At 39.9% G+C, this 27,050-nt stretch overlaps 3 protein-coding genes across 3 annotated transcripts; all 3 read left to right on the plus strand.

Moving 5' to 3' along the window:
• Window positions 1–399: 399 nt before the first annotated feature.
• Window positions 400–2,447, plus strand: zgc:112001 (uncharacterized protein LOC550384 homolog). Its single transcript, XM_063901418.1, has one exon. The coding sequence runs from the start codon at window positions 617–619 to the stop codon at window positions 1,496–1,498; it is 882 nt and encodes a 293-aa protein (XP_063757488.1). The 5' UTR covers window positions 400–616; the 3' UTR covers window positions 1,499–2,447.
• Window positions 2,448–6,696: 4,249 nt separating this feature from the next.
• Window positions 6,697–14,883, plus strand: LOC134877365 (G-protein coupled receptor family C group 6 member A). The gene is made up of 6 exons (XM_063902865.1): window positions 6,697–6,967; window positions 8,194–8,485; window positions 10,131–10,973; window positions 11,122–11,337; window positions 13,034–13,151; window positions 13,358–14,883. The coding sequence occupies exons 1-6, from the start codon at window positions 6,771–6,773 to the stop codon at window positions 14,458–14,460; spliced, it is 2,769 nt and encodes a 922-aa protein (XP_063758935.1). The 5' UTR covers window positions 6,697–6,770; the 3' UTR covers window positions 14,461–14,883.
• Window positions 14,884–19,981: 5,098 nt separating this feature from the next.
• Window positions 19,982–25,054, plus strand: pcare2 (photoreceptor cilium actin regulator 2). The gene is made up of 2 exons (XM_063902415.1): window positions 19,982–22,785; window positions 24,828–25,054. Exon 1 carries the CDS (start codon window positions 20,237–20,239, stop codon window positions 22,781–22,783), a length of 2,547 nt encoding a protein of 848 aa, XP_063758485.1. The 5' UTR covers window positions 19,982–20,236; the 3' UTR covers window positions 22,784–22,785; window positions 24,828–25,054.
• The last annotated feature ends 1,996 nt before the right edge of the window (window positions 25,055–27,050 follow it).

Consider the following 27,050-nt stretch of genomic DNA (forward strand, 5'->3'; position numbering starts at 1 on the left):
CTCAGATGAAAATAGTTTTCAATTAAAATGGGTGACATTTATAAAACGGGGAATAATATCTAACTCAAAACCTGTTTTATTTGACGAACAATTAGAAGCCAAAATAATTATAAAAATAATAATAATAATAATAATAATAATAATAATAATAATAATAATAATAATAATAATAATAATAATAATAATAATAATAATAACATGGCATGAATTAACCTTAACCAAAGCTCCCGCTATACAGTAGGATATAATCCTTACCATTTGTAACATATTGTGTAGAGTCTGCAGTTTACCCTTCAGGAAATATTTTGAACACAGTTGTCAATAAAGTTTCAAACTCTTTCGACTTTACTACAGTCTGCGCATGCGTACTAGCTCAGTACTGCAGAGAGGGATCCCGCAGCTGTTGGCAGGAGCGTGCAGGAATGTGTGTGTCTCATTGTGAGTGAAATGACTTCAGGACATCTCTGCAGGCGTGTCCTCAGTCAGTGCTATGTCAGTAAACATGTTATGAGTGTGTGTTCTGTTCCTGGAACTCAAAGCTCTTGAATGGCTCCAGAGCGAAGAAGGACGCTGTCTGCTGGCTAACCCGTTGAGGACATATGTTACCCGGGTCGCCATGGCCTCTGTAACTGTCACCTCGGCGGCTCAGAGCCCCGGGAAGAACTGCAAGTCCTTCTCGCTGCTCTTCTACCGGGCTGTGCGGGACCTGAAGCCGGTGTGGATGCTGGAAGAAATACGGACGATGCAGACCTTTTACCAGGAGGACGCCAGCCAGAGGACTTATACCACTTCGGAGGCGTTGCTATACGCTATAGTTCACGACCACCAGGCGTACGCCAAATACCTGCTCAGCCGGTACACTGACCAAGCGCTAGCTAAGCCCGGGGAGCGCTTCTGCTGCTGTCCGTCCTCTGCCCCGCACCTGGCCATGGCTGTCCGCTACGACAGGCGCTACATTCTCGGCCTCATCTTACAGGAGACACACCGGATACCCAGCGCTACAGCCTACACAGACAGAGACGGGTGTTTTCACATGGAGGACGGTAGGACCCCTTTACATCTGGCCTGCGAGCTCCTGCGGCCGGAGGCGGTCATCATGCTGCTGGGGAACGGAGCGGCCCCTCAAGCCCCGGACCACAACGGCCTGACCCCGCTGGATGTCATTCTGGAGAAACTCAGGGAGGGTAAGGAGGCGAGCTGCGGGGAGGGGAGGCAGTGTCTGGACAACCTGCTCATGTTCATACCAAAGGTGCACTTTAAGATGCAGGGGGCTCTGAGCAGAGAGGCGGAACGATGGAGCGAGGTTCTGGGGGAGGAGACACTCGGCTATCTGTCCGGAAGAAGCCCGGCACCGCTGCTGCTCACCGCCATGCAGACTATTCTGAGGCAGCTCAGCCCGTCCACATTCCCGGACAGCCTGCACCAGCTACCCATCCCGTCCTCCCTCAAACCCCCGGGCCTGCCTGAGGGCCAGTTGGACAACAAGAGGGATATGTAGCATCAGTGTGACATGATGCATGCTCCTTCACTGTTCTATAGCATGATGCGTGAGAGTGTATGTTTGAAGCCTGCAGTGACTCAGATCTTGTACTTAAGTAAAAATATCAAAGTGTCGAAATTCTGTTACAAGCAAAAAGCCTCCTTCAAAATGTTATTCAAGTAGAAAAGTATTCTCATCAAAATGTACTTAAAGTAGCAACAGTAAAAGTAGTCATTGTTAGATTGGTCCATTTCAGAATAATACCTCTGATATGTTTTATAATTATTGATCATTAAAGTGTTCTCAGAGCTGGTAAAGGTGCAGCTAGTTTTAATGGCTTTGTATGCTGCAGGGTAGCTGCTGGATTTACTCCAGGTTTAACTATACTCATATTAAAGTGTTGAATATAATTGAAATAATTATATATCAAAATATGTAACTTAAGGTATTAATTAAATGTAGTGGAGTAAAAGTACACAATATACCTCTGAATAAGTAAAAAGTAGCAATTGAAATACTCAACTCAAAGTACAAGTACCTCAAAATTGGTAAGTACAGTACATGAGTAAATCTAGTTACTTTTCACCCTGCCTGTATGTGCATGAAGCAGTCATTATATGGCTGGAAAGATTACACTAAAAGGGGGCAATTAAATGAATGTTATCTAAAAAAGGACTTTTACCCACTGATTGAGGTTGACTGTGGGAAACCAGGAAACAAACAGCCATATTCCTTTTACACTGATCCAGGCATTATTATGCATTCTAACCTCATTATGAAGTGTTAGCTGCAAATACTACTGCTACTGAAGCCACTGAGCAGACCAACACTGAACACAGTCTACAGGTACTGTTGGTTTTAATTTATTTAAACAGCAATGGGATCTTATAGATCATTTGAAAAAAGACATGTGTCTTATAAACTGTTTGGATGACTGCTTTTTTTTAATAAATAGGAATCCAAGTGATCTTATTGTGTCTTTCTTGACCTCATAAATGTCATTGAACACATGTTTATCTGCTGCTCCTTATCACCTAACTACGTCTCGCGAGTAAGAAACACACCATGCCCAACATGCACTGTTTAGTAGGGATATTTGTTTTTGGCATAAGAGTTTGCAAAATATATCTTATCTCAAGGTCCAGTGTCTCTTCTGGAGCTTTCTACCCCACCCACTGTCTAGTAGGCAAGGACAGGGTGACCTCCCCATTGCTCCTACTCTTTATGCATGTTTAGTTGTCAGTGAATAAGGAATACTTTGTTGTAACTCAATTGACTGAAATGTATTTTGGTGCACCATAAGAACTGAAGTAGTTTCATAAAAAAACTTTAATTGTGAGATGAGGCCAGAGTAATAAATCTGGCCCCTAAAATTTCCCTTTATAATTCACTATATCCACAGTAATACCAGACATGTTTTCAATTTACCCCCCAAGTCATGGATGCTGAGTCTGCCTTGTAAACTATATTATCAATTTCACCACACATCCTATCTTTTCAATCCAGGAGCCAAAAAAAAGAAAGAAGATATATGTAAATATTATCTTAGATGTATCTGTGACAAATAGTCTTTATTCAACTGCGCTGGGAGCATAAATCTAAGAAACAGAAATCTAAAAAAAGCCTGACAAAACAGAACACTGACAGGAAGTAAACTATGTTGCTTTATAATTTGGAGAAGATGGTTAGATGGTAAAGCTTTATTTATTTATACAGCACATTTCATACAACCGGTGCAGCTCAAAGTGCTTTAACAAATTTGGCCCCACGAGACAAATTGAAACTCGGAAAAATTCACCTCGGATCAGATGGTGTGACCTTTTTGGAAACACGCAGCACAACATCTTGATATACAGTTTAACAGACCCAAGGAGGTAAAAGGTATGACAATAAAAATACAATTAAATAAATAATGATCCCCCTTTGGAAAAATAAAGGAAGACATAAGACACAATGAATACCTACAATAATATATAAAAACATGTAAAATATATAATAAAATAAAAACTTAAATAATCATTTTATTAAAGTTTAAAGGAAGTGTTGCTTATAAAACTGTTGAATAAATAATATAAAACACATAAATTAAATAAAACAATATACAAATAAATAAATAGTAAAGACTAGAAGCTAGATGATGTGTCTTTAGCTGTTGTTTAAAAATGTAGCGTTTGTTATGTCTTTTTAAGATGATCGTTGTAAATGTGTTTCATAAAATAGTCCGATAAAATATAATAGAGTATTATTTAGGAACTCTGATTAACAATTTAATTGAAGGAGTCAAATGTTAGCTCACTGCAACATATCCCAACACAGTGCAGGAAATAACAACCAAATCAAATAGTCCAAACATTAAACTCAGGATAGCAGTTTGACTTGTTTATCTTGTTTATCTTGTTTATCTTGTTTATCTTGTTTATCTTGTTTATCTTGCTATCTTGCTATCTTGCTATCTTGCTATCTTGTTCATCTTGTTCACACATATCAGTCTCCTCTTCCTCAGGTTTGGTTCAGTTCTTTTGCTTAAGGTATGTTTGGTTAGGTTTTTGTTAGCTTATTCACTGTACCAGTAACAGAAGCTGACAGTAACCCAGAGCAGGGCCGGCCCTGGGCATAGGCAGTATAGGCAAATGCTAAGGGCGCATCCATCATTGGGGGGCGCTGAAAATTAAAATATATATTTATATAAACGTATGAAGTTAAAGTATAATGTCCAATAAAAGATAAAAAAATAATACAAACATTGTAATTAACATAAGTTCAAAGAAATATTGTAATTATTTATAACATGTATATTACAATCTATACAATTATAAGGAATTAGTGTTAATAATATAATATTATTGAATAGCTGAAGGTGTTTGCTGCTGATGGTCAGTCCAGTGTATTGTATGGATGTATAAAGTGCCTGATTAAAGTTAAACAGTCTAATGGCCACAGGCGAGAAGGACTTCCTGTTTGATGGCAACAGGCAGGAAGCCTTCCTGTGGCACTCTGTGGTGCATATTGGTGGAATGAGTCTTTCACTGAAGCCTATCCTATGCTGCACTGAGACCTCAAAGGGGGCTTGAGCTCCTGCCCTGTTGCCCACCTATTAGCTAAGTGCTAATAGGTGGGCAATAACATTAATATAACAAAAACATTAAACCTGTGTCTGATACACCTTAACTTTATGTTTAGCCTGAATATGTTTACCATATTAAATTATATTAAACAATCTTTTGGCACACACTCTTGTGAAACCAACAGCACAACTTAATAAAAGAAGTAAGTTTATACAACTCAATCACTCCAAAAGTTGGAGTAACTTATTTCCATGAAAATCTGACTCATCAATCAAGACTAAAATCAAGCCACTCCTGAACCAGAGACAACGTCAGAAGCGTCTTACCTGGGCTAAGGAGAAAAAGAACAGAAGTAGAATGAAACCCTCTTTATTGTCAGAATCCACATTGCTTGAAGTCCAGTGTGAAGTTTCCACAGTCAGTGATGATTTGGGGAGCAATGTCCTCTGCTGGTGTTGGTCCACTGTGTTTTCTCAAGTCCAAAGTCAATGCAGCCGTCTACCAGGAAGATTTAGAGCACTTCATGCTTCCTTCTTCTGACAAGCTTTATGGAGATGCTGGTTTTACTTCCAGCAGGACTTGGTACCTGCCCACACGGCCAAAAGTACTAACACCTGGTTTAATGACCACGGAATTACTGTGCTTGATTGGCCGGCAAACTTGCCTGACCTGAACCCTATAGAGAATCTATGGGGTATTATCAAGAGGAAGATGAGAGACACAAGACCCAAAAATGCAGACAAGCTGAAGGCCGCTATCAAAGCAACCTGGGCTTCCAGAACACCTCAGCAGTGCCACAGGCTAATCGCCTCCATGCCAAGTCGCATTGATGCAGTAATTCATGCAAAAGGAGGCCCAACTAAGTGCTGAGTGCATACATATGAGCATTCTTTTCAGAAGGACAACATTTCTGGTTTAAAAAAAGTTTTTTTATTGGTCTTATGTAATATTCTAATTTTCTGAGATACACATTTTGGGGTTTTCATTAGCTGTAAGCCGTAGTCATCAAGATTAAGACAAATAAAGGCTTGAAATATTTCACTTTGTGTGTAATGAATCCATACAATATATGAGTTTAATTTTTTTAATTGACAATGAAACACATGAACTTTTCCACTAAATTGTAAGTTATTGATATGCACCTGTAGTCATGGACATGTTTGGGTGCAAATGCCAGCAGAGGGCATCATTGTCCTGATAAATGTCCATCCTGATCCTCCTGAATTACAGAGCCATTCATTGTCCCAGTTTCAGCACTCAACATGAATCCCTCTCCAGGTAGCTTTTATTAGGGCCTGAGCTCAACTAAGTCGGAGCGAAGACCTATTGAAATCCTAGAAATTATCAAATGAATGGCATGTTTGAGTGCCTTAGCATCCTTAAAAGACGGAGATTTGTTTTACAGTTGTTTGGTCTGGAGAAAAGAAATATATTTTGGGGGTTTCATAATTGGCGCCTGCAAAATGCGCCAATCTATGGTCAACAATGCTATTTCCACCCGGGTGTAAGTAATTGTAAGCAACTTGATTGACAGAACATCGCTTTTTATTTTACTTTTTGTTTCATTTTTAAAATAACACTCATGCTAATAACACCCGGGTGTCTATGGTCAACAATGCTTTATAAACCCACCATGTAAAATTCAATATGTTTGGGGTACAATGGTCTTTGCCGAATGATTTAAAGGGCTGTAAATGCAAAATAACCATCAGAATAGGAATTCCTTTATTTGTCCCGCAATGAGGACATTTACGGTATTACAACAGCTAGAGTGCAGTTTATTGAAAAGAGTAAACTTACATATCATATAAAAAAATAGGTACACGTTATTAATAGTTAAAACACAATAAGTACAAAACCACACAAATAACAGATAAGTACTGTACACCATGGTAAAAACAAACAAACAAAGTAGCAGTATATTTTTTTGAAAGACTATAGAAGGGCCTCTACACGCACCTTCAGGAACAACAGAGACACTCTGCATTGTTCTACCCAACAGAGACACTCTGCATTGTTTTACCAGCTACATATTTTATTGTTCACTTTGCTTCCCTGTACCGGTAAATGAGGGAGTGTCTGAAGATAACATTGAAATATTTGTTTTCAGTTCCTCTTTACAACAGGTTTCTTGTACGTTAAGATTCTGACACCTACCAAGTGCCTTTTGAGAGACAAGTGTTTCCTACACATCCCAGAAAGACCTTTCCACTCAGGGTATCAACATGCAGACGTACTGTTTCCTCTCGGCCCTGATAACACTGAGCAGCATCCCGGCCTGTGTGGGGGAATGTGACTTTGCTCATTCCATGTGTCGAGCGCAGGCTGCTGGAGATGTTGTGATTGGTATATTGATGCCGTGCCACAATAAAGTGGCGGCTCTGCATAAAAGGATTACACCTGCAAGCTACCACTGCTCAAAGTGAGTATAAAAACACATGTGTTTGTAGATGCTATTCGGAAAAGATACCTTCCCTTTTAAATATGTGGGCTTGTTGTGTTATTAATTTCTATGAGGACATGTTTTTCCATTTCCACTGGAGATAGACTGGAGAAAAGAATCACCCACATATGCAAAAAATCATTTAAATTATTCATAGAGTTAAGAGTCATACTAGAGCTACAGCTAGAATTTTTGTTTAAATTGAGATCAAAGTCACAAATCTGCAGGTGAGTGAAACAATGTGTTGCTTAGAAAGGTATTATTTTTTCTCTCCTAAATGCACGACTTTAATTTAAGAGGGTTTGAGTTTTTTCTTTAAAATGTATGACTCTCAGAGAATTGCAATTTGTGAGATTTTCACTAAAATGTACCACCTAAATCTCATTGAATATTTATGTCTTCGTATACTTCGAAACTTTAATTTATATAATCTTTATTTGACCTCTATTTAAACATTAAGAGTCTAATAATCTATTTTACAAAAGATTCCCAGACAAAACAAATTAAAAATAACAAATGAGAAAAACTTATATTCAGAATATTAAATCTTATGTATCTTATCTTATCTTCAAAACGTACAACGATCTCTAAAAACTGGAAAGTTGACTTTAATAAAATGTATTATGTCAACACATTTCCCATAACTGTATTAGGTTAGTTGAAAGCAATATTATCTAGTTGATATAAAAAGTATATGGTTCAACTTAATATCATTGCTTTCAACTATCCTCCTTTCAAGTTTAAATTTAATAAAAGTCAATGTTTCAGTTTTTTCAGTTTGTTGTAGACAGACAAAGTTCTGATTGACTTTTTATAAAATATTTAAATGATTGGACTCTTTTGTGACTCAAGGAGTTAGTCCATTAGTTCATTTTTAAAGATTCAGTTTGTTAAGCTGAAGCTGTTTAATAAATGTAGTGAGTAAAATTACATAATTTCCCGTTTAAATGTGGTGGAGTAGAAGTATAAAGAATGAAGTACCTCAAAAAAGTACAGTACTTGAGTAAATGTACTTAGTTACTTCACACCTCTGGCTGAAGGTTTCCCCAACAAGCTCTTTCAAAGGGTCCTTCGTAAAACAGAAACATATCTAATCAAAATGTCTTTACAGATATATAGTTATTGAAAGGTGTATACGGCTGCTTGTTTGCCACAGTTCTTTAAGCACAGATTTCTTAATGTTTTTCTGCACTGTACATTTTCAGTTTTCATCTGTCGTCATTTATGAGGTCCTTGGCTGTGATCCATGAGATCGATGAGATAAATGCATCTGGCTTCCTCCCAGGAGTGCGTCTTGGATACATGATGTGCGACACATGCTCCTTTGCCAGCACGGCGTTGCAGAATGTGGAGTACATGCTCGCTGTCAACAAGTCTCTAAATGTGGACTGTGACTACTCAGATTTCAGGCCCAGAGTGAAGATTATTTTAGGAGCTTTGTTGTCTGAGGTGTCCGTTGCTGTGGCCCGACTGCTGAGTGTGTACATGATCCCTCAAGTAAGTTACACTGTCGTCTGAACAGCAATATTTAATTGTTAGGTATTCAGTATACAAGTACATTTATTTTCCCCTCTATAATCACCTATTCAGCTCTAATCAAACTTCTGACGGTGTCTAATGCCCTTTGCTGCTACATTAACAATTTGAATTAATTACAATAATTAATTGTGGGCATTAACTTTGTTGTCAGAAATACATTTGACTTCGCATATAACCCGCCTTAATTGGGCCGCTGCCGTGCTGAATCTTGTCTCCATGATTGACTTGATGTAATTATTTCCAAAATTCACAACAAGTTTTAAACAAAATGTTCTGTTATATGCAATCCATTTTACTCATATACAACCACCAAGCAGAGAAAAATGCAGTAAAGCACAAATAAACCAGGATTCAACAGGCTTCCTTGGTAACAACAAATGAACACACACACACACACACACACACACACACACACACACACACACACACACACACACACACACTCAGAGGCCCAGCTAACCGCACTAAATGACTCATACCAGCTGAAAATATCCAAATAATCAATAACTAATTAACACACATAGAAAATGTAACCTAAAAGGCTGCTCATAATTTCAAAACTAAGGGTTAAGTCGAAAGTCCTTCATAACAAATTCTAAATGGGATGAAAGAAATTTGAAATAAATATCAGAATTTGAATTGGATTAATACTTTGCTAAAAGAGGTTAAACTGTCTATAGCCAGCAGATAGTTGGCTATAGACAGTTTAACCTCTTTTAGCAAAGAATATGACTATCATAATCATCGGTCTAAATTGTTCCAACAGTAGAATCAATTCACTTAATATTCTGAAGGCAGCTGAGGCTCTGCCTTAGGTTACTTTTTTCACCGGACAGCAGCACATCTGATTGGATGATTGCTTTAATTTCTATGAGCTGCACTGTTGTTGCACAACTGAGGATGGCATTGGCATTAAAATGACGTTAATAGACTGTTGTAATATTAATTACAATTTAAATATATAAATGTTCTGATTCATTCAGCCAGCAGGGAAAGCTTTGTCAGCCCTCATCTGATCTACTTCTATTTCAAGTCTATGTGTCAAGTACTGATCCTAGCTCTATCAAACTGAATAGCTCTCATATGAACCCATGTAGATATTGTGTTTACTGTTCAAAAGCTGGGCCCATGCAGCACTTTGTTTTATGTTTATCTGTTCCTAGATCAAATTTGTTGCAGTTTGTAATGCATGAGAATATTGTTAGAGGTTAGCTGTTTGCCCATACTTGCAGTCATTTTGCTAAGCTAGGTTATGCACACACTGGAAACAAATTCCCACTCCCACTAAGATGTTGTCATCTTACTGCTGGTGAGGCCTTCAACATGTTTTATTATAATTATTAAAGTTTGTTTCACTATAACAAATAAGATAAGTAAAACATTATTTGCCCAAAGGAAATTCTTGTCCCAGAGTTGCAAAAGATTAAATAGTGTGATATTTCTTATTTAAATATGTAGTCCTTTCTTTAGTTGTTTAATTGAAACATAATATGCTGGGTTACATTTGGGGATATAAGGGGACTTTTGGTGGTTTAAATTCAACAAATTGTTAATGATTAATTCATTTCTGTATTTAAAGATATTCCATTTGTTTTATTATCAGCTGAGCAGCACATCCTCTGCACAGGACCTGAGTAATAAGCTGCGTTACCCAGTTTTTTTGCGCACTATTCCCAGTGATAGGCATCAGACCAAAGCAGTGGGCAAAATGATGCATCGTTTTGGCTGGAACTGGGTCGGGGTTGTGTACGGGGATGGTGAATACGGCAGTGCAGCTTTCCAGAGCTTCCTCAAGGATGCCGAGGAAAACAGTGTGTGCTTGGACTACAAGGAGATATTTCCTGAACACCTCGATGATTCAAAAAGGTTGCAACGCATCAAGCAAGTCGCCGAGCGCATCCGCTCCTCCACGGCCCGAGTGGTGCTGCTGATCCTCAATTCACAGCTGGTGGAGGCCCTCTTTAAGGAAATGATCAGGACCAATACATCAAGGACCTGGATAGCCAGCGATGCCTGGTCCAGGAGCAGGTCTCTTGCTCAAATGGAAGGGATCAACAAGGTTGGAGACATCTTGGGCTTTACATTTGCTACAGGCAAGAATGAATCCTTTGATACATTTCTCACAAATCTAACAGTAACTCCAGGAGGGTACAACCACTTCATTGAAGAATACAAGAACCTGAGATTTAACTGCTCCCCAGAATGTTTCTCAGACAAACCTCCATCCTATTGTCCCAGTCCTGATGAACTGAAAATGAAAGCTAAAAATGCATGCACTTTCACGGATCCCCAAGAGCAAAATGATGACTATCTTGTAACAGCTGTGGATACAAGTGATGCCTTACTTCACAGACTTGCTGTGTGGGCCACAGCAAATGCCCTCAAAAAGCTACTAAAGTGCAACGGCTCTTCATGCCTGGGAGAAATCAACTTCCCACCATGGAAGGTAAGAATGTATTTTATCTTCAGATAAGAACAGATTTTGATTTAAATGTGTAGATCCTCTTAATTGTATGGTAAGGGCATGCTACTGTGATTGGTCTCTGAAAAAGGACAATTATAACTGACATTCATTCCACCCTTTACTTTTGCAGCTTCTTGAAGAACTGAAGAAAGTTCGGTTTGAGTTTGAAAACAGCAGTTTCTTTTTCGACAAAAATGGGGATTTTGAACATTATTATAATCTGATCATATGGGAAAAGGATGGAGACCACAGAAGATTCCTAGAAATTGGGAACTACAATGTCCCTAATAAAACAATAGAAGTGGATGTAAAAAGTTTCAGTTGGTTTTCAACAGCAAACACCACGGTAAGTCAACAGCCTTCTCACAGAGCAAAGGTTAGATTGCTGCCATAGTCAGGTTGCTCACTCTCTGTGTCCTTACCCAAGACAGTAATTAAGAAAGAAAAGGTCAGGGGGTCATTGAAGACTTTACCAGCCTTAAGCTCTAAACTGCAGTCCAACATAGTGATCGGGCACATAGTGATGGAGCTGTGAAACTAGTTTAGTTTAAAACTCTAGCTCAATTGATCTTTTTTTTCTCCAAAGACTTATTTTTATACGAGCAACACTATGAATTCCTTTTGAGAAGAGATTGTGCAGAATGTATTACATTGCTATTTATCATTGCTATGACTAATAGTTGGGACTATAAGATGTGCAAAGGAGAGAGTTATTGAAAAGAGTTATTGAGGCAGCAGGAATGTACGCTGAATAAACTGAAATGTTGACTTAATTAAATGTATGTCAACAAACATCACATAACTGTATTGTGTTGAAAGCAATATTATAAGATGAACCTCCACAATTTGTATTAACCTTAATATTATTGTTTACAACTAACCTAATGCAGTTATGTGTAATCTGTTGAGATAATACATTTCATTAAAGTCAAAGTGTCCGTTTCTTCAGTGTGTGCAGCTGTGTTCTCCACAGTTTAAGCCCAAGCATTGAGTTTTGAATTATAATTTTTTAATGTAATAACTTTATTGTTTTAAATGAATGATATTTAGGGTGAATTCAACTTTACAGTTATAGAGTACAGTTGTGGGAAATGTGTTAACATAATAGTTTTAATTAAAGTCAACGATTCAGTTTTTTCAGTGTAGCCTGAGGGGGGAATATGAATCAAGTCTGACAGAGCCAGGGTCTCTTTGCTTAATCTGGGTAGACAAAGCCCAAAACCATAATCAGAGGTAATAATTTCCTCAAACATTCTTCTTTAGTGGTTAACCCGGGCTTTTTGTCCCTAATGCACTGTGCACGTTCTGGTTGAAGGGGGCATTTGGTTAAACTTTTGACTCTTCTACCATAAAAAATGTATCGATTGACACCCACCAATGACTAAGTATAAATATGACTCTGGCAGAGTATTAGTAAAGCTGAAATCCTTTATTTTGTATGCAAGTAAGCGTGTACTGATGAATAACTAAATTACATGTAAATACTGTATACTGTATGCTACCTGCACATTTTGACATAATCTGGTCTAAAGCATTTTCCATTGCAATCCAGCCAGGTTAAAAGAGAACCACCTTCCTAACAAGAAAACTCTAGGTTTAAGCTCAAATGACCTCACTCACCCTCTAATCTTGCTTTGCATTATCTGGACCAAGCCATGTTTGCAGGCATTTTTTCCAGGCTTTGATAGTTGCCATTTTCAAACAAATATTTATAGTTTTATATAGTTTTGTATTTTGATGTGATGGAGAGACACCTTGCATGGCCTAGTTTGTTTCATGTGCAATGGACCTTCAAAGACCCTGACACTCTAAGCAGACATTAAGACACTGTTTTATTTTAAGTTTGTTTAGTGTGATTGGGCCGTGATCATGAATATCCAATATAGGAATGGAGATTGTCCTTTGTTAAAACAACCAATGTTGTTTTTTTGTATATTTAAAAAACTCCCATGATTTTGAAACAATGCCTTGAGACACAAGTTGGCCATCTCTACAACCTGATCAATTAAAGTTACTCTTGTTCTCTTGCTTTTCTCTCTCAGATCCCTAAGTCTAGATGCTCAGAGCGCTGTGCTCCTGGCTCCGCTAAGAAGATCCTGAACGCATCCTGCTGTCACAATTGCACCCTATGTGTAGAGGGGACCTACGCGGATGACTGGGGTATGCCTGATTGAAACTGATACTGATTTATGTTTAATTTAACTTCCAAATATAAACCAGATGCAGACACTGGGGACTGACAGGTGGTGTTTTGGCCGTACCCATATGGTAGTATAGATTTGATTCATGCTGCCTCCTCTGATCCTGATCCTGATCCTGATCCTGATCCTGATCCTGATCCTGATCCTGATACTGATCTCTTACAGATCTGAATAGCTGCCAAAATTGTCCCAATGGAACTTGGTCTCCCAAGGGTGCGACTCAGTGCCAGCCAAGAACCGAGTCCTTCTTGCGATGGAAGCATGCTCATCCCATCATTCTGATGGCAGCCGCAGCCTTTGGCATCTTGCTCTTGTTGGTAACCTTCATTATCTTTCTGGTGAACAGAAACTCCCCACCAATGAAGAGAGCAGAGGTGAGACTGTCATGCTTGATGATGGCCGGTCTGTCAGTGAGCTTTGCGAGTGTGATATGTTTCATCGGGAAGCCCAATGTACATCTCTGCCGGGCCCGCCAGGTAATGTACGCCATGGGCTTCACCCTGTGTGTGTCTTGCGTCCTCGTCAAGGCCTTTCGTACCTTCCTGGCTTTCCTTCCCTTCGGTCAGCTGACAAGCAGGCGACTACATAAACTCTACAAGCCACTTGTGATCGTCATTGTCATAACCTCTATACAGGGGGTCATCTGTCTGCTATGGATGATCTTTGATTCTCCTAAAATTGATGACACACCTCCATCCCCACAAAGCATGGAGATAGTAATCCAGTGTAGGGAGGGAAAGCACTTCATAGGTTTTGCTATTATGTTGGGCTACATAGCTCTACTAGCATTGGTTGGCTTTCTCTTGGCCTTCAAAGGCAGGAAGGTTCCCCAAGAGTTCAGTGAGACAGGCAACATAATCTTCAGCATGTTGATGTACTTGTTTGTATGGGTGTGTTTCATTCCAGTCTATATCACCAACATTGAGCGAGGCACTCCTGTGCAGGCTTCAGCCATTCTAGTATCCAGCTATGGCATCATCTTTTGCCATTTTTCACCCAGTTGCTACCAAGTGCTTTGGAAGTCAAATACGGAAACAATGGAGAGGATTCTGAACAAATGGCGAGCCATCTCCAGTCCAAATCTTGATGAAGTGACCGAGATAGACATAGGTATCCCTAGAATGAATATACCCTTAGAAAAGAGTGACAGCTTTATCATACCAAGTACATCACCTAAGTTGTGTAGCTCAGGGACACTGAGCATATCTTCCAATACTACACTAATCAAAAAACGGAAAATGGCGCGTAAGAGGAGCATATCCTATTAAAACTAATTCCAGGAAGGTTTGCTATGTACTGCACTGATATTGTAATAAACCTGCTTCCCTTTTGAATGGGAATGCTTTGTAAATGTAATGTGCTGTCAATCCATATATAGTAAAATCTTATTATACAGACAACCATGGAGGATTTGTTTGTATTGTATCCAACTACAATTCATATTAAATTTTAAATGATTTTTAAAAACTTGTTGACGACTTGAAACCCTCTCTGAGGCTGCTGTCCATCAGGACAACAACCTGTTATGATGGGACTTTATCTCTGAACATTGCATATCATATGAACCTTTGCATATTCCTTGGACGTTTTTTAAATGTTGTGTGTCTATGTTGTGTGTGTTGTCTATAAGCTACTGGAGACCTTGAATTTCCCTCGGCATCAATAAAGTATCTACTAAATCTCTGCACAAAGACTTTGTTCGGTTTAATTTGAATAAATGTACATACATAACTATTTAATCTTTTCTATATCTACACAGATTTAGTTAAGTAAACATGCACATGTAATGATTTATTTGTCTTTTTCGACAATCAATTCATTTCAACATTTGTTCAAACTCCCAACAGTTTGCAATACTGACAGAAAAGAATGACATTAAATATTCAAAAACACCCGTTCATTTCCCAAAGTAATCCAGCAGGGATGTTGGCTGACTCGCTGAGATGACCACTCACAGTGCAGGGCCATCAGATTGGCCTGGGGAGGTGGCCATGGACCACACACAAAAATACAACCAATAACTGAAAACACATTATCTATTGCGAATTACCATGGACACGTCTTCTTATCATGAATATTTATAGTAACTTTTATTGATAAAACATTTAATATGGACAGAAACTATTATTTGTGTGCCTGCCTGCCTGCCTGCCTGCCTGCCTGCCTGCCTGCCTGCCTGCCTGCCTGCCTGCCTGCCTGCCTGCCTGCCTGCCTGCCTGCCTGCCTGCCTGCCTGCCTGCCTGCCTGCCTGCCTGCCTGCCGGCCTGCCGGCCTGCCTGCCTGCCTGGGGCTTTGTATGTGTAGTTCTGGATCTGTGTGTTTGCATGCTTGAGGCCTGCCTGTGTGCAACATGTTTGAGGTCCATACATACGTTGATTTGTTTCAACACAGATTCACAGTCAAAGTGAGATCATAAGGTCCACTGAAAAAACAGAAACGTTGACTTTAATTAAATATATTATGTCAACATATGTCACATCACTGTATAAGGTTAGTTGAAAGCACTAACATTAAGCAGAACCTATTTAAATGTAATATTATTGCTTTCAACTAACCTAATACAGTGATGTGACATGTGTTGTCATAATATATTTAATTAAAGTCAATGTTTCTGTTTCTTCAGTGTGTGTATGATAATGGTGCCGGCCATCAACAGGCTGTGAGGATCAAGATGAGGAGGGAAGGGACTCCAGAGGAAGAAGAGAGAGAATACGTTGAGGCTTTTTTTTTTATCTTGGTGATATCAGGTTGCAGGAAGTGATGAATGCCATTGGTCACCTGCCATGGCATGAGTTCCATACATATTGCAAATTGTACTTTATGCATTGCATAGAAAAATCGGTATGTGTTCCATTTATTCATTCGCTTCTCAACATCCAGACTTTTTCAATTATAGCTTTGTGTAGTCGGTCATTTAATAAACCCTTTATTACATTTATAAAACTGTTGGTTGTGTGGTTTTGTGTATGAAACGTTAAATTCAATACAAGTCAAGAACTCAAAAGCAACTTCAAGAATCAAGACTGAAATATCATTTTCCTTCTTTTGAAGGGTTGTTCGTCTAGGCAAAAAAAACTTTAAGAATAATGGACATGTGGACCACATTTTCTAAAAATAATAGTCTCGCTCCATGAAGTTTGCCTTCCTACCAGACATGAATAGTACTGTATGTATGTTTCCGGTGTATTAATAAAGGTTGAATAGAGCACAGAGTAGTGTCTAGTATTAATTGTACGTTCAGTTCAAGAACAAGACACTACTATCATTCATTTAAAACATTAAAGTTATTATGTTCAAAAATTATCTATTTAAAAATCAATCCTTGCATGGGCTTGAACTGTCGAGAACACAGCTGCACTGAAATAACTCAAATGTTGACTTTAATTAAATGTCTTTTTTCAGCAGATTTCACATAGCTGAAAGCAATGATGAAAGCAGTAATATTAAGTTTAAATAAAACATATCAGGTTCAACTTAATATTAATATGAACTAACCTAATACAGTTATGTGAAATCTGTTGACATAATACATTTAATTAGAGGTCAAGGTTTCAGTTTTTTCAATGTACACATGTATATCATATGTAAATACTGCTTCCTCCACAGAGCAATAAATAGCTGTGAAATCCCTGACTTGACCTGAAAGGAAAGGTCCGCTTCACAGTTTATGTGACAGCTGTTGTGCAAGCCTGAGAGAAAAAGCTGGAGCATAGCCATTAAATCAATTTTGATCCACCTGAAAGTTATTACAGCCGATAGTGCCAACTCGCAGACATACGCCATGATCAACAACAACTGTCCTCCCTATTAGAGAACATTAGAAAAAACAGGTTCCTCAGAATTCCTTTGTTAATCCTGCAACAGGGAAGGGTACAGAGTTACAGCAAAAGTAAGATAGCAGATGAAAAGGCACACAATAATGAAGTAGTAAACAAACATTAAAAAATAAAATAAATACAAATATTGTAATTATTATTTTTAATAAGAATAAGTACTCGTCAATGGCTCAAAAATCAGCATTTATAGGTAAGAAAACATATTAAGGTTAGAGATTCTGTAAAAATGATGTCTTGCAAATAAAAGATGTTATGTTTATTGCACGTAGGAATTGCCAAAAGAAGTGTATTGGACATTACAGATGTATTGTGTGGTTGTGTTATTCTCTCTCTCATTGTTGCTCTCTTCTCGGTTCAGCGCATATTTCCCTCGATCTTCTTCCTGTCAACCTTAACAAAAATAATCAGATACTTCCTTGTAAGCATTGATAAGAAGCCAACATTAAATTCTTTAAAACTTCTGGGAATGCTGACAGTCAAAGTCACAATGTGGCCATTTTGGTCGATATGAAAACAGAGATCTAATGTGTGTTGCAATGCAGAATTATGGAGTTCCCGTTAATCCAGTGAGCAGATAGTACCTCTTCAACTGTGCTGGTAGAAGAACTCTGATCCTTTACCTAAGTAAAAAGTACAAACACTATTGTCGTGAAGTACTCCATTACAAGTAAATGTCAAAATCTTATTTAAGTAATAGTACAAAAGTATCAGCATCAAAATATAACAGTGCAGAAGAATGACCAGCTAAATATACTTCAGCTAGAAAGTAACTTGTTATGCAGAATGGATCTTTTCACACTATTATATTATTAAGGTTATTATTTTATACTATTTTATACATGTGAGTAGTATTATAGTTTGTGAATGTGAACCAAATATATAATACTTGAAATACTGGTTGGATTAGTAGTACAGTGCTGCATATCATGTGTTTTTAGTTGTATAAAGTTACTGGGAGTGTTAAATAGTGGAGTAAAAGCACAATGCTTGCCTCTGAGATGTAATGATGTAGAAGTATAAGGCAGCACTGAAAGTAAATACCTTAGTAAATAAAGTACTTAAGTACAATACTTGAGGCAATGTACTTAGTTACTTTCCTCCACTGGATTTCAATCAGATCAGGTTTTGATTTTAAACGTGTGCATTATATAATGATCTGTTATGTGAAATGTGTTGACATAATACATTTCACTAAAGTCAACGTCTCGGTTTTTTCTGTGTAAAGCTTAAGTACATAAGAGATTATATTCAATGATTAGATTAGAAGAGAACATTTGCACACATTATAGAAGGAAATATTTGACAAATTATGTAAAATATTGCCCTCTGACTTTAGTCAAAATTGCTAAACAAGGTCTACTAAGCAGACAGCAAATGAAGCAGACCTCCAGCAGCGTAAGCTCTGTTGGCTAACAGCGTGTTTGGTTCCTGCAGTTCATCAGGGCGTGGGTGGCAAGGATTACAGAAATGCTTTGAGAGAGTTGTTTCAAGAAAAGGTCAAACACAGGCTCATTCAGTGTCTGGAGTCTGTGAAAATAGGCAGGGACAAGAATAAACCACAGCCTTACAGATTATGTTCAGAAGAGTCAGGGGCCCTGGGTACATAGAGGTCATGGCCTTTCTTCACAAGTATTTTACAACACACAGCATTGCATTACTAGCAAGAATACTGTTGCAACACCCCCCTAAATACCCTGCACATTTGAATGAGTTGATACTGAATCAAACATTTCTTAGACTGTTTCTTTGGGCCTCTACTGTCTACAAAGTGTTTGATTGAAGAGGTTTACTCCATGATTTGCCATCCCTGACTATGTTCAGCTGCTATTCCGTGATCCATTTCTAATAGGTCTAAGCCTAGAATTCTTTAAATATGTTATTTTCTCAATACTCATAGGCAGTGCACAGATGTACACATTTTAAAGCATTTAAACATTTTCCAATTTGTTTTAACAATGGATGGCTTTTTCTTTTTAATAATAATAATAATAATAATAATAATAATAATAATAATAATAATACATTATACAGATACATAAATTGATTTGAACTGTTGCTCAAAGATGTCTGCGTATATATATGTCCTTTCCATTGTGTGGTTGAACCATTATAGAACATTTGTTTTTGCTCTATGAAGAGTATTAGTAATAGTTCCAAACGCTTCATAAAAAACAACATATCATTAACCAACTTAATTTCTTGAAAGACCACTAAAAAATATAAGTACTCACCTGAGCCATCCTACAAAACCAAATCAAGCTTTTTTGGCAAGATTTTCTATACTTAAAAATGTTTTTGTTGAAGATAACACTGAAGTAGGTCAAGTTTTGAGTGGCTATATGAAATAAGTCAGGTGTTATACATTACTTTGGGTGTAAGAGCTTTCACAAGATCTGTCACTATGAGGGGAACAAAACCTGATTGGTGTCTCGAGTTACTCGATCGCTATCTTACTGTAGATCCTGTCTTCATCTCCCTTAGAAACCTTAATGCTCTTGCCACAGAATCAGTGGCTGTACCTGACTGACAGAAAGGAGTGAGTTTCGGAGTGTGTCCGTATGTCTGTGAGAGAGAGAGATATAATTATGATTGCAAAGAAACAACTCCAAAAAAGATTGAATATATTTCATATTTACAATGAGGTTACATAATTTATACAAGCGACACATTTCTGAAAGAAATCATCAGAGTTGTTTATCTCTCAAGTGAACCTAACAGTTGCATGTGAACTACCACCAGCAGAGTGGAAGAGGCTAAAAACATCACCTGACAGTAGGCTCTGATTAACCTGATGAGCTTAAAGTCTTACATTTCCATGCATGTGTGTGCAAGTGTGTGTGTTGATGTACTTAAAATGACCATCTGTGCATGCTGCAGTAGAAAACCCCCCCCCCCCCCAATCCGTCTTATCCTCACATCTCCTAACCAGCACAAGCCTCGGTAGGTAGTCAGTTCACGCAACAGGTTTCAGTTCCTGCACTTTTCTACTGTGAAGAAAAGCATTAACTAACTGAGGAAATATATTCAAAGCAACAGGTGGAGGATTGACTGTCAACAGATGGACGTTATCTGAGGATTCTAGAAGACCTTGACTTCAACGAAACGCTGATTTATGGATTACACTTTGTCTTTCCCTTTTTTCCTCTGACTTGATTTTCTTCAGAGAAAGATATTACGTTTTTTTCTTGAACAACAATTGAATGTGAAAATGGGCTCCTCTCCATCCAAAGGAAAGTTATTTTCTAAGACAGGAAATTCTGGACCTCAACCAGATTTGCTAGATGAGGCACAGAAGGAGGGTGTTGATTCTAGACCTGCAGAGGAAAAGAGTCAATGTTTCAAAACTGACGAGAAAGAAAATGAACTTCCTCTACCCATTGAAGAACCTCATACAAAAGAGATTGATTGTTCTCAGCTGGCCTGCGACACAGAGGTTGCCCAAAACATAGAGGACATCAAAGAAAAAGAGGTGAATGTGAGGCCCCTGGGAATAGTCGAGGAGGTTGTACAAACAGATACATATAAAACAACAGAGAAAGTAAAGAAGAATAAAGGCAGGAGAAGGTCTACTAAAAAGCACAGAAAAACGTCTTTTGTCCAGACAAAGGTTGACTTCCCTCCACACATGGTGAGGGCTCACGTGGCAGCCTATGCCTTTCTGAATCCGAACATCTCCAAATATGAGACCCTGTTGGGCCTGCTGGACCAGGCCGCGCAGACACAGCTATCCCTGCAGCCCCCGATGTCCGCTTTGGTGTTGCGCTTCGAGGAGATCAACCAGGCTCTAGAAGAAATGGCGGAGGAGGGGGAGCTCATGTTGAAAGAGCACGGGGACAACATGGCCTTGCAATCTGGGATGATGGGCCCCACTGTTATGCCAGCTAAACCAAAAAATTACACAGGCAATCCCCCCAACCCACCTCCAGATCTGTTACAGCAACTGCTCCAGCATTCAACAGAGAAAATGAGGCTTGTGGGGGGCTCAGTCCACGCTCTTGGTGACACCACCCTTGAGGAGGCGGTAGAGTATTTTACTTCTCTCTCTAAACTGCTGGTTGGGAAGCTGCAGACCAAGCAAGCAGCAGAGCAGAGGTTGTCTCAAGTGCTGGCTCGAGTGGAGGAAGCTGCCATGAGGAAGTATAACCCAGAGGAGTTGTCACTGCACAGTGAGGACAGTGGGATTGGGGGAGAAAATGAGAGTCTGACGTCTGAGAGGTACCACCGGCAGCGTGGGAGTGCTGGAGCTGGAAGTTGTGGATCTGGATTCAACAATCGAGGTGCATTTGATTTTTTGCCCAGCAATTTACCCAATCTTAAAGACTACAATGAAGATGGTGAAGATGACGAGGAGGACGATGAGGATGAAGAGTTTGAGGATGATGAAGGTGATAGGCCTGAAAGGAAAAGATCAAACTCTTCCCCACCAGATCCCAGTCAAGCTTTATTTTACACGTTTGCAAAGTACATGAAGGATTGGCAGCCTGCAGGGAAACGACCTCTGACTGCTGCGGCTGCTTCTGAATACACATCATCCATCTTGAGTGTAGACTTTATGATGGAACTACAAAACAGCCGGGGGAACTTGGATCAACAAATGAAAAAGATGGCTGAATTCCGAGGAAAGAAGGAGTTAGCAGGTCCTCATTACAACCTGTATAAAAATGGACAAAGACGGCATTCAATAAGTGGATCGTCAGGTGCACAAAAAGGCCCTTTCAGAACAAATCAATCACCTGGTTCCTCAAAAATGTTAGCACCCCAACCACCAAAGCACCAATCGGTCAGAAAGTTGATAAATACCTTTAGCCAAGGGGTGGATGGTAGACCAGGGCAAAGCCTTGCAAATGTCCCATCTCATATCAGGAGCCACAGGAGAGTTCGGATCCCTCAATCATCTGACATGGTAAATGGTAATGATGGGGGGTTTGTCATCAATGGCAACAATAACAACAACAGCTGGCCTGAAAGCAAGGATGACCTGGATGAGGACAACCTACCACCTCCGCCCCCAGAGGTTTTGTGGGACAATTCCTTCCAGAGAGATGATGGCATACTAGGAAATAAGGAAGGGTCACAGGAAGATTCGTCTCTAAATCTCCCAATAATAAACCAAAAGACGGGAGTGTCCCAGCGCCTCAAGGCATCCATTCAGAATGTGGAAGTGCTGCCAAACCGAGTCAGCGCCAGGTCAAGAGCGATCACTATCTTGCCTGCCCTTGCTGCAAGACGGGATGCTGTTATGGGGGCACAAGATGCAGATAAGCAACCAGAAACGTGGAACAGATGTGAAAGTACTGAACTCTATGAAGGCGAGATAAGCTCCTACAGACTGCCTGTGACAGCACCACCTGTGTCTAGAGTGCGCCTACCGCCATCTTGTCCTTCTGTGTGCCACAAATTTCCAAGGCCTCCTGCTTTTAGACCTCAGTCCACCTCTCGCCCAAGTTCTCCAGTAGAAGTGACACGTGCCACAGATAACAACACTGAAGACATCATTCCGTCTGTGTCCTTCCGCGATGCCCGCTCAGTCTTCCTACAAAAAGAATCACAAAACTCACAGACCTGCATCACATCTGGAGGTACTATACTCCCCAAACTCTGGGAAGAGAGCTCCCGAGGCCGGTTTTCCACAAGAGGGATAGACAATTCTAACCGTCGCACCCAATCAGAACGGAGGCCAACTTCCCATTCAGAGCTTTCCAATGGCAGCTCCTCAACCGCTACCCAGGCTAAGGGGACTGTTCCGACCAAATAAATGTAAGTAATATCACAAAATTGTGGGTCCAAGTGAACCTTGCTGGTCTTAATAGCTACTTCATATCCAAGCAAAATATTGACTGCAGTCCATAATAAAGTTCAAATACAGCAGTGTCCATAGCAACAAAAGGAAGTGTCTTTCCCTTTGAGAAAGCTATTAGATACTTTTCAAATCTGATGATCATATTACATAACATACTCAGAATTAGCTTTGTGTAAGGTTCTTGTAGGACAACATTTGAACCAGATAAAGGGACAGATCATTGTGATTATTGTAACTAAATCACCAACAGTGGTTAATTTGAGGTAAGGTTGGCTACGTCGTTGATCAAATAGACTCCCGGAAAAGGCTCTGCAACTTAAAGATTGCAGAAGAGTGGTAACCATAACACTTTTCAAGATAGCTGGTTTGCCCACTGTTCAAAACTGGCCACTGCTTCATACCACAGACCTCTAGGACTCCAAACTGTTAAATGGACCTTTAAAAAAAGCTATGACAACACACAGGGGCAATGTCAATTCATGCATTGTAACGTTAACTGGTTCCTACAGCTATGGAACTTAAACAAAAGTGAAATAGTACATTTCTAGATACAATAATAAAGTGAAATTTAATTAAAAATGTCAGAGGTTTTCTTAGGCTGCAGGTCAGGAGATTGGGTTAGTCATGACAGTGTCTTGAATTGGTGGTCCTGCCTCCACACCTTTCTTCCAGGATAACCTTGTATGTGCCTTTATAATCTGCCCAATTCCAGCCTTGCTGAAAACACCCCAGATAATCACGTATCCTCCACTAAACCTTTTTCAGTGTGTGCAAGGCACTGTGGCTTGTAGGCAACTTCTATTCTCAGAGCTGGCAAAAGCTGAACATTTGAATTATCAGAGAACATGATGTTACTCCAGTCTGATACATTCCAATCCTTTGGACTTTTGCAAAAACCCAGCCTGGCTGTTGTTCGCTTCTTATTGATGAAGGACTTTTATCCCTGACTTTGCGATGTCAACTCAACATATTTTATATTGAACCATCAATATCAAACCACCTTCAAAATTGGCAAAAGCCACTAATTTCTATATTTTATTTGGGTATCTGGATAAAAACAGCACACAGATACTATACACAATTATTCTTCTGGCTCAAATTCTTATGTTTAAAACTCGATCTAGGACATTAGGTGTGTGAAAAGTATATTGAACACACAGTTTATTTAGGAAAAAATGATTGCCACTAAAAAAGCGAAGGGTGGCTCAACACATCAACAATCAGCTTTAACAAAGAGGGGGATCATAAGGAACAATAAATATGCTTGGCATGTTATGTGTGTGTTTTGGTTGTATTGGGCTATCAACCTAGTTTTATGAAATGTTTTTTATGTCTGGTTTTGTTCTTCGGTTTTTGTCTAATGAGTGCTTTCACACTTAATTTATTGAGATGGGAATGTAATCTCCATGTCCTGAGGAGCCAGTTTGGAACAGTAATCACCAGCTGCTGTTCTGACCCCAAGTCAGTACAGTTGTTGAGGGGACATTTCAATGACCTGAAGCCCATTATGCACCTCAGCAATCATCAAGATGAATGATCACCAGGTTTTTTGTGCCTCAATGCTATTGGGTTGCAAAACTTTACTCAACAGCAAAGACTGATCGAGAGGATGGTAACCCACAACAAAGCTTAAAAATGAGGGGAAACCACGGAAAAATACTTTTTGCAGTAGTCTCTTAATTGTTTTGTTGAACTGTAGGTCAGTGGTCATAGCCTTAATTCTTCTTTCTTTAGATCATAACTATTTTAAAATCTGTGATTCATATCCCTTTAAGGCTTTACTTCAGCGATAAGAAGAACATAACAGTCACTCTGCTTTAATCAAAAAGTGTTTCTTATTCAAACCTGCAGTCACAGTGTCTGGTTTTACATCACCAGCTCATCTCCTCCCTGAAGAGAAACCATTCAACCCTAATCCAGATTGGATTAGCCCTCTGAGCCCACATAATCAACTCATGAACTAAAACTCCTTCTCTCCTGCTTTCTTGCTCTCCTAAAGGCTGGACAGTCCTCTGATGATGGGTGACGACATCAGTTGGACCCAAGTGCCGCTGTGTCAACAGCCGAGAGCCCAGCTGTGATTGGTCGGGATGCTTAAGTAAAATAGGACGTTGGAAGGGAAGGGAGAAAGGGATTATGGATTAGCCGGATTCTGAAGTTAAGACCCTTTGTCTTTACTTTCCTTTGCTAATAAAATATGTTTTTTCCAGCATTTGTGTTGGATGCATTTATATACTAACGTATTTATATACTAATCTGATTGATTTAAAAAATGATTGTCAGAGTTTGCCTATATCAGTTATTAGAATTGTGTCTAAGTTTTGGATTAGTTTTACACTGCCCGGCTAAAAAAAGGTCACAACCCTGTGGGGGCAGTGCTACAGTGGGGCAAAAAAGTATTTAGTCAGCCACCAATTGTGCAAGTTCTCCCATTTAAAAAGTTGAGAGAGGCCTGTAATTTTCATCATAGGTACACTTCAACTATGAGAGACAGAATGGGGGAAACAATCCAGGAAATCACATTGCAGGATTTTTAATGAATTAATTGGTAAATTCCTCGGTAAAATAAGTATTTGGTCACCTACAAACAAGCAAGATTTCTGGCTCTCACAGACCTGTAACTTCTTCTTTAAGAGGCTCCTCTGTCCTCCACTCGTTACCTGTATTAATGGCACCTTTTTGAACTCGTTATCAGTATAAAAGACACCTGTCCACAACCTCAAACAGTCATACTCCAAACTCCACTATGGCCAAGACCAAAGAGCTGTCAAAGCAGACCAGAGACAAAATTGTAGACCTGCACCAGGCTGGGAAAACTGAATCTGCAATAGGTAAGCAGCCTGGTGTGAAGAAATCAACTGTGGGAGCAATTATTAGAAAATGGAAGAGATACAAGACCACTGCTAATCTCCCTCCATCTGGGGCTCCACGCAAGATCTCACCCCGTGGGGTCAAAATGATCACAAGAACGGTGAGCAAAAATCCCAGAACCACACGGGGGGACCTAGTGAATGACCTGCAGAGAGCTGGGACCAAAGTAACAGAGGCTACCATCAGTAACACACTACGCCGCCAGGGACTTAAATCCTGCAGTTCCAGACGTGTCCCCCTGCTTAAGCCAGTACATGTCCAGGCCCGTCTGAAGTTTGCTAGAGGGCATTTGGATGATCCAGAAGAGGATTGGGAGAATGTCATATGGTCAGATGAAACCAAAATAGAACTTTTTGGTAAAAACTCAACTGGTCGTGTTTGGAGGAGAAAGAATGCAGAGTTGCATCCAAAGAACACCATACCTACTGTGAAGCATGGGGGTGGAAACATCATGCTTTGGGGCTGTTTTTCTGCAAAGGGACCAGGACGACTGATCCGTGTAAAGGAAAGAATGAATGGGGCCATGTATCGTGAGATTTTGAGTGAAAACCTCCTTCCATCAGCAAGGGCACTGAAGATGAAGCGTGGCTGGGTCTTTCAGCATGACAATGATCCCAAACACACCGCCAGGGCAACGAAGGAGTGGCTTCGTAAGAAGCATTTCAAGGTCCTGGAGTGGCCTAGCCAGTCTCCAGATCTCAACCACATAGAAAATCTTTGGAGGGAGTTGAAAGTCCGTGTTGCCCAGCGACAACCCCAAGACATCATATATATATATATATATATAGTGGCGCAGTTGGCGTTCCACACGGACGTGCGCCGAACGAGACGGCGGCGGCTAGCTAACCACTTTGACATGAATAGCTCGCTAGCTGCCGAGGCAGAGTGTGAAAACAGCCCTGTTAATGAGGTGGAGGCTGAGGAAGCAGACTCTCCCGAGTTTCTGAGTAGGAACTTCCCAGTTCAAGTGGAACGCAGCATTAGCTTTCCCCTTATTAGCCCCATCTGAGGAAACCCCACTAGCTGACACAAGATGGCTAATATTGCTAACATCTGTACCAACCTATATATCGGAATGTGTAGCGCCGGGAAAAACACTCTCGGAAGCCATATCAAATTTACACTCTTTATTTCAATAATATGGCTGCTGTCTCCTCCCCGAAACAGAAGCATGGGTAGGCCCGCCGCGGCCAAGGTCACTGCAGGGCGGCGGGAGCGGTTGGGTGGGCCCGCGGTGACCTGCTGCGGCAAGGGCTCTATCGCCGGACCCTTCTGCTGGGCGGTGAAGGCCGCTAACCACACGAGGGCGCGGCCTACCCCGCCCCTGGGCGTGGCGGCCTACCATGAACTC

The sequence above is a fragment of the Eleginops maclovinus genome, chromosome 15 (assembly GCF_036324505.1).
Source record: "Eleginops maclovinus isolate JMC-PN-2008 ecotype Puerto Natales chromosome 15, JC_Emac_rtc_rv5, whole genome shotgun sequence".
Lineage (NCBI taxonomy): Eukaryota > Metazoa > Chordata > Actinopteri > Perciformes > Eleginopidae > Eleginops > Eleginops maclovinus.

Bases quoted from the DNA above. Each gene is read 5' to 3' on its own strand.
- zgc:112001 (XM_063901418.1), top strand. From the start codon at position 617: ATGGCCTCTGTAACTGTCACCTCGGCGGCTCAGAGCCCCGGGAAGAAC.
- LOC134877365 (XM_063902865.1), top strand. From the start codon at position 6,771: ATGCAGACGTACTGTTTCCTCTCGGCCCTGATAACACTGAGCAGCATC. The intron at 11,338-13,033 runs GTAAGTCAACAG...TTTCTCTCTCAG, and splicing joins TTTCAACAGCAAACACCACG to ATCCCTAAGTCTAGATGCTC. The intron at 13,152-13,357 runs GTATGCCTGATT...GATCTCTTACAG, and splicing joins GACCTACGCGGATGACTGGG to ATCTGAATAGCTGCCAAAAT.
- pcare2 (XM_063902415.1), top strand. From the start codon at position 20,237: ATGGGCTCCTCTCCATCCAAAGGAAAGTTATTTTCTAAGACAGGAAAT.